Source organism: Brachypodium distachyon, chromosome 3, assembly GCF_000005505.3.
Source record: "Brachypodium distachyon strain Bd21 chromosome 3, Brachypodium_distachyon_v3.0, whole genome shotgun sequence".
NCBI lineage: Eukaryota > Viridiplantae > Streptophyta > Magnoliopsida > Poales > Poaceae > Brachypodium > Brachypodium distachyon.
The window spans coordinates 12,806,703-12,817,013 of NC_016133.3; the positions used below are offsets into that span (position 1 = coordinate 12,806,703).

At 46.2% G+C, this 10,311-nt stretch overlaps 3 protein-coding genes across 4 annotated transcripts; 2 read left to right on the top strand and 1 right to left on the bottom strand.

Annotated features, from left to right (window-relative positions):
• Nucleotides 1-241: 241 nt before the first annotated feature.
• Nucleotides 242-3,990, top strand: LOC100835642 (pentatricopeptide repeat-containing protein At1g53600, mitochondrial). Its single transcript, XM_024462414.1, has 3 exons — nucleotides 242-2,731; nucleotides 2,925-3,121; nucleotides 3,853-3,990. The coding sequence occupies exon 1, from the start codon at nucleotides 404-406 to the stop codon at nucleotides 2,423-2,425; it is 2,022 nt and encodes a 673-aa protein (XP_024318182.1). The 5' UTR covers nucleotides 242-403; the 3' UTR covers nucleotides 2,426-2,731; nucleotides 2,925-3,121; nucleotides 3,853-3,990.
• LOC112268508 (cytochrome P450 703A2) lies at nucleotides 3,149-5,707 on the top strand. 2 transcript variants are annotated; one of them, XM_014900911.2, is made up of 3 exons: nucleotides 3,149-3,630; nucleotides 3,853-4,724; nucleotides 4,907-5,707. In XM_014900911.2, the coding sequence occupies exons 1-3, from the start codon at nucleotides 3,624-3,626 to the stop codon at nucleotides 5,573-5,575; spliced, it is 1,548 nt and encodes a 515-aa protein (XP_014756397.1). In that variant the 5' UTR covers nucleotides 3,149-3,623; the 3' UTR covers nucleotides 5,576-5,707. The 2 variants fall into 2 exon arrangements, with proteins under 2 accessions (XP_014756397.1, XP_003571355.1); XM_003571307.4 differs by lacking the exon at nucleotides 3,149-3,630 and having other exon boundaries at nucleotides 3,724-4,724.
• Nucleotides 5,665-9,788, bottom strand: LOC100835950. Its single transcript, XM_003571308.4, has 9 exons — nucleotides 9,425-9,788; nucleotides 9,173-9,320; nucleotides 8,614-8,704; nucleotides 7,721-7,918; nucleotides 7,386-7,621; nucleotides 6,623-6,754; nucleotides 6,320-6,387; nucleotides 6,140-6,201; nucleotides 5,665-6,008 (listed from the first exon to the last, which is right to left on the bottom strand). Exons 1-9 carry the CDS (start codon nucleotides 9,577-9,579, stop codon nucleotides 5,875-5,877), a joined length of 1,224 nt encoding a protein of 407 aa, XP_003571356.1. The 5' UTR covers nucleotides 9,580-9,788; the 3' UTR covers nucleotides 5,665-5,874.
• Between the last annotated feature and the right edge of the window lie 523 nt (nucleotides 9,789-10,311).

Below are 10,311 nucleotides of genomic sequence, written 5' to 3' on the forward strand. Positions count from 1 at the left end.
CATCTGGTGAAATAATACACACATTAAGAAACTGTGCTATGTGTGCGAGACAATGTGTAGAATAACCATCAGAAAAGTTAATCATACATATTTGCACCAATGTTTGAGATCTTGTTGCCCTACAAGTTGTGGCTCCAAATTTGTTGAGTCACCATGGCATGTTTGGTTGCTTAATTGCTTTACATAACTTGCTTTACGAGTTTAGTGGAACAAATTGATCGCCATTGTCAAAAGAGCGGTTATGAAATGGATCTGTGAAGAATGTGGTAAGATTTTATTTTTTTAAATGGCCGTAATGTCTGCCTGATGTTTGGCAAATTTTGACATAAATAAGTGAAGAAAAAACCCAAACAAATGTACTCCGCTCCGGTCTCGGTCGGAGCTAAGTGCTCATGCTCTGACAATGGCCGCCCTGCGACTGCGGCTACCACGAGCCTCGGCCACCACGGCTCTCTCAGGCGTCCCCCGCCAAACTGCAATCCCAGATGAGGAACTCCTGCCGCCGCCGCCGCCGCGCGGGCCCAATAATGCCCACCTGAACGCGCTGCTCACGTCCTACGGCCGCCGCGGCATGCTCCGCGACGCCCAGCAGCTGTTCGACAGGATGCCCCGCCGGGACGTCATCTCCTGGACCGCGCTCCTCACCGCCTACGCCGACAACGGCGACCCGGCCTCCGCGCGCCTCGTCTTCGACGACATGCCCCGCCGCAACGCCGCCTCCTGGAACGCGCTGCTCTCGCTCTACCTCCGCGCGGGCCAGCCGGCCGCCGCGCACGCGCTCTTCTCCAAGATGCCGGCCAGGAACGCGGTGTCCTATGGCGCCATGATCTCGGGCCTCGCTAGGGCCGGGATGCTCCGCGAGGCCGAGGCGGTGTTTGCCGAGATGCCGTGGCGATGGCGGGACCCGGTTGGGTCGAACGCGCTGATCGCCGCGTACGTGAGGGCTGGGGAGCTCTCGTTGGCGCTGAGGGTGTTCGAGGGAATGGCCGTGAGGGATGTCATTTCTTGGACCGCGGTGGTCGACGGGCTCTGCAAGAATGGCAGCGTGCTGGAGGCGAGGAAGGTGTTTGAGGCCATGCCGGAGCGGAATGTGGTGTCGTGGACCTCGATGATTCTTGGGTATGTAAAACTTGGGAGGCGCAGAGATGGTCTGCTGCTGTTCCAGAACATGAGAAGGGAAGGTGTTCAGGTTAATACAACGACGCTCTCAGTCGCGTTGGATGCTTGTGCCGAGTCCAGCCTTGTCAGGGAAGGAATTCAGATTCACGGTTTGATTATAGCAATGGGGTTTGAAATGGATGTTTTCTTAGGTGATTCATTGATCACCTTGTATTCACGGTTTGGTTGGATGGTTGATGCTAGAAGGGTGTTTGCTTACATGACGTGGAAAGACGTAGTGTCATGGAACTCGTTGATCACAGGCTATGTTCAGCATAACATGGTCGAAGAAGCACATGTGCTGTTCAAGTTAATGCCTGAGAAGGATGCTGTTTCTTGGACATCGATGGTTGTTGGGTTTGCTAACAGGGGTTGGATTACAGAGGCCATAGAACTTTTCGAGCAAATGCCAGGAAAAGATGAGGTTGCTTGGACTGCGGTTATTTCTAGTCTCGTTACAAATGGAGACTATTTAAGTGCAGTGCGGTGGTTTTGTCGCATGGCACAAGAAGGCTGCAAGCCCAATACAATAGCTTTTAGTTGTCTACTCAGTGCTTTGGCTAGCCTAACAATGTTGAATCAGGGAATGCAAGCTCATGCATATGCAATCAACATGGGATGGATATTTGACTCTTCTATTCACACTTCTTTGGTATCAATGTACGCAAAATGCGGAAGATTGGCTGAGGCTTATCATGTTTTCTCGAGCATTAGCAATCCAAGTCTTATTGCTACTAATTCTATGATTACAGCATTTGTGCAACATGATTTGGTTGAAGATGCATTCAAACTTTTTACCAAAATGCAAAATGATGGCCACAAGCCTAACCATGTGACATTCTTGGGAATTCTGACTGGCTGTGCACGTGCTGGTTTGGTTCAACAAGGTTATAACTATTTCGGATCAATGAAATCGGTCTATGGTATTGAACCAAACCCTGACCACTACACATGTATGGTTGATCTTTTAGGTCGTGCAGGCCTCCTTGCTGAAGCACTGGAAATGATTAACTCGATGCCCCAGAATGATAATTCTGATGCATGGGCAGCTTTGCTCAGTGCTAGCAGTCTGCATTCTAGTCTCACTTTTGCAAAAATAGCAGCACAAAAGCTTCTTGAGATGGATCCTTATGATGCAACAGCCTACACAGTGCTGTCAAATATGTTCTCATCTGCAGGGATGAAAAATGATGAAGAAATGCTGAAAGTTGTACAGTTATCCAACATGGCCAGTAAAAGCCCTGGCTATAGCCTTATTACTGGATAAGGCCACATCGAACAGAACACACAGTGAACACTTCTAGAGCTTCAGTTCTTGGTAACTGGCAGATGAAACACAAGGATATCAAATTCATATCACAACTGTTCTAATACCAAGAGTTGATGTTGATTATGTTGGTTGTGCCTGTCTATGCGTACACGACGTTGAGAAATGAAAATTGAAGTGACGTTGAAAAGAGCTCACATCATCATGCGCAGTTCCTAGTTAATGCTAAATATTTGTGGCTAGCTGACCGGATGATTGTTGATATGAACATTGTGCATGTAGGTGGTCTGGATCCATTTTTGGCAGGTATCATCTTATGTTTTTGAGATAGGAATATTTCAGAACTTCAAGCTATCAATTCACCAATTGCATCTTTTTTCATTAACAAGCAATATTTGCTGTGGTTTTTGCCTGAGCCCTGACAGTGTGGTTCCGCCAGATAGTTCTGTAGATCTGTTGTAATCCTCATGCTGATTCCATCTACTCTTCTCCTTTTAAGGCACTGCAGAAGTGAAGGACCTATGCACAGAATTCACCTGCCGCTACAGAGAAGTGCTAAAGAACAAGAAAATGTTGGCTGCTGCTTAAATTCAACAACATTTATGTAGGAGATAGTTTGTTGATCAATGGATAACGAATTGGTTTCTCCACTGAGCGAAGTCTAAGGTCGATTCTAGCGAGACAACTATACCCAAGGTAAAGTGGAAGGATAATATTTTTTATTAAGTTTTTCTTTAGTAATAGAAGTTTACGTGGTAAAGGGGGAAGAATCTCGCATGGAAGAGTAGTGTACAAGTGTGTAACTGGAGTTAGATACCGTTTTTTGGGAAGGAACAAGGATGAATCTCTCCATGTTCTCTTCAAGAAAATAAGAAATTATGTCTGTTCGTATATTATCAATGTGGTAGATGGAGTAAGATTTGCATGCTAAATATATGATGCCTTCGTAATAATAGGAAAATTCAGAACAGCAGCTATCAGTGCTGTAACCTAACTCACTAGCTCAATTTATTTATTTTTTGTATAAAAAGAATTTGTGCGGAGCAAATTGCTGGATAACAGCGCGAAAGAGCCATATATTTTGCGGATACATAACCTGTGGTCAGGTTGGATTATCTTTATTTTATCCTAGTTCTCTTCTACATATTGCTCTGCATCACTCCATTAGTCATGTCAAGATCATGACATTTCTTATACGATGTTAGGTGAGGAGTTTAATCATAATGGTCAGCACAAGAATCATGACCAGTCTAATACTCTAACCAATTCGCTTCAACTTTCATCGCTCAATTTCTTTCACCAGCAAGTTTGATGAGATCCCATAAATAGAACAGCATTTGCAATTCGACTTTAATTGCCATCTGTTTGTGATCCCATGGATCTGTTTCTTCTTTCCATCATCTTATGCTCATGGATCTTTGTTGCAGTGTATTGGAAAAAACTCAACAGGACGAAGCTCAGGCTCCCACCTGGACCTCCAAGATGGCCAATCTTTGGGAACCTTCTCCAGCTGAGTCCTCTTCCCCACAAGGACTTTGCTCGCTTTTGCACCAAGTATGGCCCCCTTGTTTATCTTCGTCTTGGAACTATCGATGCCATCACCACCGATGACCCTGAAGTGATCCGTGAAATACTCATCCGGCAAGACGAGGTCTTTGCTTCACGGCCTCGAACACTGGCTGCTGTTCACCTCGCCTACGGATGCGGCGATGTGGCCCTCGCTCCACTGGGGCCAAACTGGAAGAGGATGAGGAGGGTTTGCATGGAGCACCTGCTGACCACCAAGCGGCTGGAGTCTTTTGCCGCTCACCGAGCTCAGGAGGCTGAACACCTCTGCCAGTTCGTATGGGCTAAATCCCAGTCTGAGAAGCCCGTGAACCTGAGGGAGGTTCTTGGCGCCTTCTCGATGAACAACGTGACGAGGATGCTGCTGGGAAAGCAGTACTTCGGTCTGCAGTCAGCAGGCCCCGGCGAAGCCATGGAGTTCATGCACATCACCCATGAGCTCTTCTATCTGCTGGGCCTGATCTACCTCGGTGACTACTTGCCGGCCTGGAGGTGGGTCGACCCGTACGGGTGCGAGAAGAAGATGAGGGAGGTGGAGAAGAAGGTGGATGATTTCCACCAGAAGATCATCGATGAACACAGGAAGGCAAGGGAGGCCAGAAAGTCTGCATCATCCCTTGATGATGGTGATGATAGCAAAGAAGAGATGGACTTTGTTGATGTGCTCCTTTCCTTGCCCGGCGAGAATGGGAAGGAGCACATGGATGATGTGGAGATCAAAGCCTTAATGCAGGTACCCTTTACTCTTGCAGTTACAGACCCTCAAGTTCATTAATTTCCTTTAAGCTACTCACTCCGCTCCTAAATGTTCTTGCTTTGTTCTAGCTTTGTTCTAAGTCTACTGTAAGAAGTTCTAGCTTTGTTCTAAGTCAAATTTCTTGGCTGAATTTTAGCTCTGAATTTTGTTTTATGCAGGACATGATCGCTGCTGCCACGGACACCTCGTCGGTGACAAACGAGTGGGTGATGGCGGAGGTGATCAAGCACCCACGGGTCCTCCGCAAGATCCAGGAGGAGCTGGACGCCGTGGTGGGCCGAGCCCGGATGGTCTCAGAATCCGATCTCCCGCATCTCCCCTACCTCCGGTGCGTGGTCCGGGAGTCCTTCCGGATGCACCCAGCAGGCCCATTCCTGATCCCGCACGAGTCCTTAAAGCCCACGACGATCATGGGCTACGACATCCCGGCCCGGACGAGGATCTTCATCAACACGCACGCGCTGGGCCGGAACCCGCGCGTCTGGGACGACGTGGGCCAGTTCCGGCCCGAGAGGCACATGCCCGCGGACGGAGGAGCCCGGGTGGAGATTAGTCATTTGCCGGACTTCAAGATCCTTCCTTTCAGCGCCGGGAAGCGCAAGTGCCCCGGCGCGCCGCTGGGGGTGATCTTGGTGCTCATGGCGCTCGCCAGGCTCTTCCACTGCTTTGACTGGTCGCCGCCTGACGGCGAGGAGATCGACACCGATGAGGTCTATGGGATGACCATGCCCAAGGCCCTGCCGCTCTTCGCCGCCGCTCGCCCGCGCCTGCCGCCGGAGATGTACCATGGCTCGTCGTGTCCGAGCCATGGCAAGCAGACCATGTAATGAGCTCGAGCAAAGGATGGATGATCCCTATGATTAAGTAGTACCAAAAGAATGGTGATCGATTCGAATGCTTGTGTAACTCACATATCAATACAGAAACAAACGGCCCTTCATTGGTCTTGATCACCCTAATGTTAAACCAATATGTAATAGTCAAGTCAAAGACCGCACTTAAACTTGTTCCGTCATTTGTTTCTTTTTCACCTGTGAACTAGCATACACATAATCTGCGAAAAAAGAGAGACATTTGTTGGGTATTTGGTTGTGATATCTCGCAATGAGCATCGGAATACTATGCTCTAAGACGGCAACTTGATGAGCTTAGCAACAAAAAGACCGCTGGTTTGTGAAGTGCCAGGATCAAATCTCAAGGTTTTCTGGATGCTGCCGCTTCTGCAGGGCCAGCTATCGGCTCCGTCCACACTTTGCAGCTCTGCAGGTTGCAAAACAATTATCAGGTGGGCATTATAGAAGTAATAAGAAACATCTCTTAAAAATTAAGCTATAGGGGCTTTGTTTCCAACTCCAACACAAGGGAAATGAGCAACAGAAACAGAGTAGTACCTGCTGAAGGATATTTCAAAAGAAATTGCCGAATGACATCCTCATTTTGTGCGACGGTCAAGCTATTTGAAGGTAAACAGTAGGTTATAAGTCACGTGGGTATGAACCGCCAAGACTAGATTGTTGGTGAGCAACCAAGGGAATTAACTATAAAAGGTTGCATGTGAATAAATCACGCACCTACAAGTACTATATACAAGTGATCCACCTGTTTTCAGTAATCTAAAACCATTTATGAGAAGACGCAACTGCATATCAAAGGAAGCTTGTCAAAATTTACTACTCCCTCCGTCCCAAAATAAGTGACGTGGATTTGTATAGATTCTTATACAAATCCGCATCACTTATTTCCGGACGGATGGAGTAGAAATTTCAGGCAAAACAAATCGGTAAATATGAAGAATTGCGCAGAACTGGATTTAAGATATGGTAGCTGGATCTAGTGCCAACCCTTCAAGCTAACATCAAGAATGGAAGTAGAACCTGAAGATGGAGCAGGTTGTCAATTCTTTGTGCATCAAGTACACGTCGATCCATTGTTTCCCATCCCCAGAACTCAAACTTCTGGATGTGTTTTATCGATCCATCATGAGTGCACTCTGCATCCACTAGGACCTGTATGCATTTCATTCAAACTATCAAACAAAGCAGAGATACTCCAACTTGTGGAAATAAATTGCAAAAAGAATATTCAGATCAGAAAAATAAGTTCTGTGATGAAATTTGTAAAAGAGCTTTAGTACTCTTCCAAAAAAGTGAAAAATGTTTGCTCGAAAGAAAGTTAAGAAATATTAAGAAGTACACTTTCTAGAGCAAATTGAGGGCCTCATTTGCAACTACCCAACTCCACTTCCAACTATATGTCTATATTTGCCTCTGGGATTTGTCTGTTTCTGTAAGAGCATAGAAACACTACTCAATTAGAGCAACGAAACTACTGGGAGTCAAAATGTTGAAAACACAAAGCTATCATTATGTATTTTTTCATAGGAAATATAAATGTGATGCTGCTCATAGAATGCATTAAGTGCTTATTGACTACAAAAGTAATTAGATTCAAGTAAGAAGTGAAGTGGATGAAATTCGGAGTTGGCTACGACAGTGTCAAAATAGAAATTGCACCACACCAACTAATGCATATTTCCACTTAGAATCATCAAAAGTGCACTGATCTAACTCATAGAATACTTATGTAAACACTAGCATTTTATAAAATCAACAAAAAATCGCACCAGTAAAGAAATACCTTATCATAGCCAGATGTGCAGGCATCAACATCAGCTGACGGACAAAGAACATCACATTTTCGCACTCCTACTAATCCTGAATCTTTGCCATAATATATTAGTTCAGGTTCAGAAGTTGAGGGTGGATGAGGTGAACCAGCTGCCTTTGCCTTTTTAGACTTCTGTCTCTCTTTCCATGATCTCTTTGAAGTCCATTCTGAGAATATGCTCCCATTGTCCTTGATACCAGTTGACTCTGTAAGAAGAGCATCAAACTCAAGTCAAGTTACACCTGTTCACGCGTTTCAGAGGAAATAAAACCAACAAGGGAATTGGATTTCCCCAAAGAAAATACCTTCTATGCTCCCAAGACTTGAATTCGAAGGCAATATAGAAAAAAATGTCCCGTTGGCAACAAAGAGTCTACTACGATCTCCAAGAGAATACTTCTGCAACATCGTACGGCAGGCTGCAAGACGGTGCTTTGCAACATCAACACCAGTCAGAGAACCTGTGTTACCAAGCATATCTGCAAGCATGCAAAGCTTCGCGCCTTGCATGCCATATAGGTGCAACATTAATTTAGCTCTGAATAAAATTAATCCCACAAAAAAGCGAAGTCTAACACAAGCTACATGACCCATCGGAAAATAATCGCATAACAAACTAAAATTAGTGCTTGAATTTAAACAACACCATCCCGAGGATGGAGAAATATGTGTTGGGCTAACACTACTATATCAAACTATTGGAGAATAATATTTAACATATCAATCAAACTTGAAACCATACAGGCCTGCCAAACAAACAGGATTGTAACACGATATCCTAGAAGTAACATACGTAAGTTCCATGAGCGCTGTAGTTTTAGACATAGGTAAGTCAAACTATGAAAACTTTGACTATTGCTATCTTCAAAAACATTTGGATTAGATATTTGGTAAAGTCAAACTAAAACAGAGGGATATTACTTGAAACTGTATGGTTGTGTCAGTCTATCAAACAACAGAGATCATGTGGCTCAATGGACTTAATTCAAGCAGTTACTTATCCAAAGATCAACCAATCAGGAAAGGCTATGCATGTTTTTATGCTATGGAGAAAGGTAGGCCTTGCCATATTGGTGAATACACGTGGGCCCCAGAAAAATCTAGTACAAGTGACCATCTATAATTTTACGGTACACATATGCCACTAAGAAAACACAGGTCTAATGTGTTACTAAAATATACTATTAAAAACAATTACCTGGGGCAGCACAGAGGTCAAGAACATGGTCTCCTGGTTGAACATCAAGTGCTAAGATAGCAGCTCCAGAAGCTGCATCAATTCCATAGATCTGCACTGTGTTCAAATGATGCATAGGTGAAGCAAACGGCACACACAGAAGAGTGCATGATAAGAACATAATAACACAATAGCTTGTACTGGGAAATTCCAGCTTCTAATATATCTAACAAATAATTGTGTCTCTTAGGCTTTATGAGAGAATCTTGTTTAGCAATCAGGTGCCAACCAAAGTACCATGAGATTGAACAACTTCAGTTTAACGTGTACCATCATGGCATCACCACTGCTACCGATTTGAAGCATTCCATTTCATCTCTTAAATATACTACATGGTATTACACTAGTGCTATCTCGGATAAACTGTCTCACAAAACACTTGACAGAAGTCTAATAGTAACAACCAACACTACCATCATATAACATTTTATTAGACTAGGGTAACACGATGCATTCAGCATGCTTATGCCGGTGAGTAACCAGGCAGCTGCAGAACAACAACAACAAAATTTCCCCTCACCTTCCCTTGCTGATAAGCCTTGGAGCCAGCAATCTGAACTTCAGGGGGAATCGCATAGAAATTCGGCAGCCAAGGAACCTTCCATAGCTCGCACTTGAGCTCGCTCTCGATCTCCGACACCATCCTGGACTCCACGCCTGGTTTCAACCTTGGGATGACAGAGAAAAAAAATCCTGACAAATGCTAATGGGCGGAAACAAACAAGGTGGGTGATAATAAGCTCAGTGTGAGTGCTGAAGCCGCCTGCCTCACCTGATGTAGCGCGGGATGGTGTCGGACGCGGAGTAGAGCATAGGGTCCAGGCCGTTGTCGCCGAGGAACTCGAGGAAGGCGGCCGGCAGCGGCAGGGACGCCGCCGGCTGCTCTTCTTCTTTGCGATCAGAGGGCGAGCTTTCTGAAGGATCCATCGCTCCAGGACCCTCGATGACTCCTCGGCTCCAGAGGGGGCGAGGGATTTCCGGCGGTCGCTCCCACCCGAAACGCTCAGCAGAGAGGCAGCGGCGGCGGCGAGGTCACCGGGGCTGGACACTGGACTCCAGGGCACGCCGTGGAACTTGGTCGATCTCGACCCCACGTTGGAGATCTGACGGACGCTCAGAGAAGTCTTCGAGGCCCCCTTTGGAAACCTGGTGGTTTTTTCCACCTATAATCTATACCTATATAAAAATCTATATCTATATCTATGCCTATATAAAAAATACGAACCGTTCCCTTCACCACGTTTTCGTCGCCTGTCAAACCTTCGTTCCTCTGCCCCGCGTCCCGTACATGTTCGTTAAAAAATATATCCTAAGAGAAACCTAATGTCCCATCTGCCTCTGCCAGGTCCGCCCTCGTCGGCTGCTCTACCTTGTGCGCGCCCCTCTCTCCCGGAACGAGATCCAGTGCCTTGCCTCTGTCTCCCGGAACGAAATTCCTCCGTCTCCCTCTCTACCTTGCTCGTGACGCACCTCGGGTTCACCGAGGAGGAGACCAAGAACTAAAAAGGAATCTCAGGCCATCAACCCTTCAGGCTCCTGGTTGCTTTTGGTTTAGGAGCGGCGGCCGGCGAGGGAGCCCGGGAGGTCGGTCCAGCTCGTGGGGGTCCAAGTCCAACCGGGGACCGGAGGTCAAGGAGCACCATGGAGATTTTGATTGCC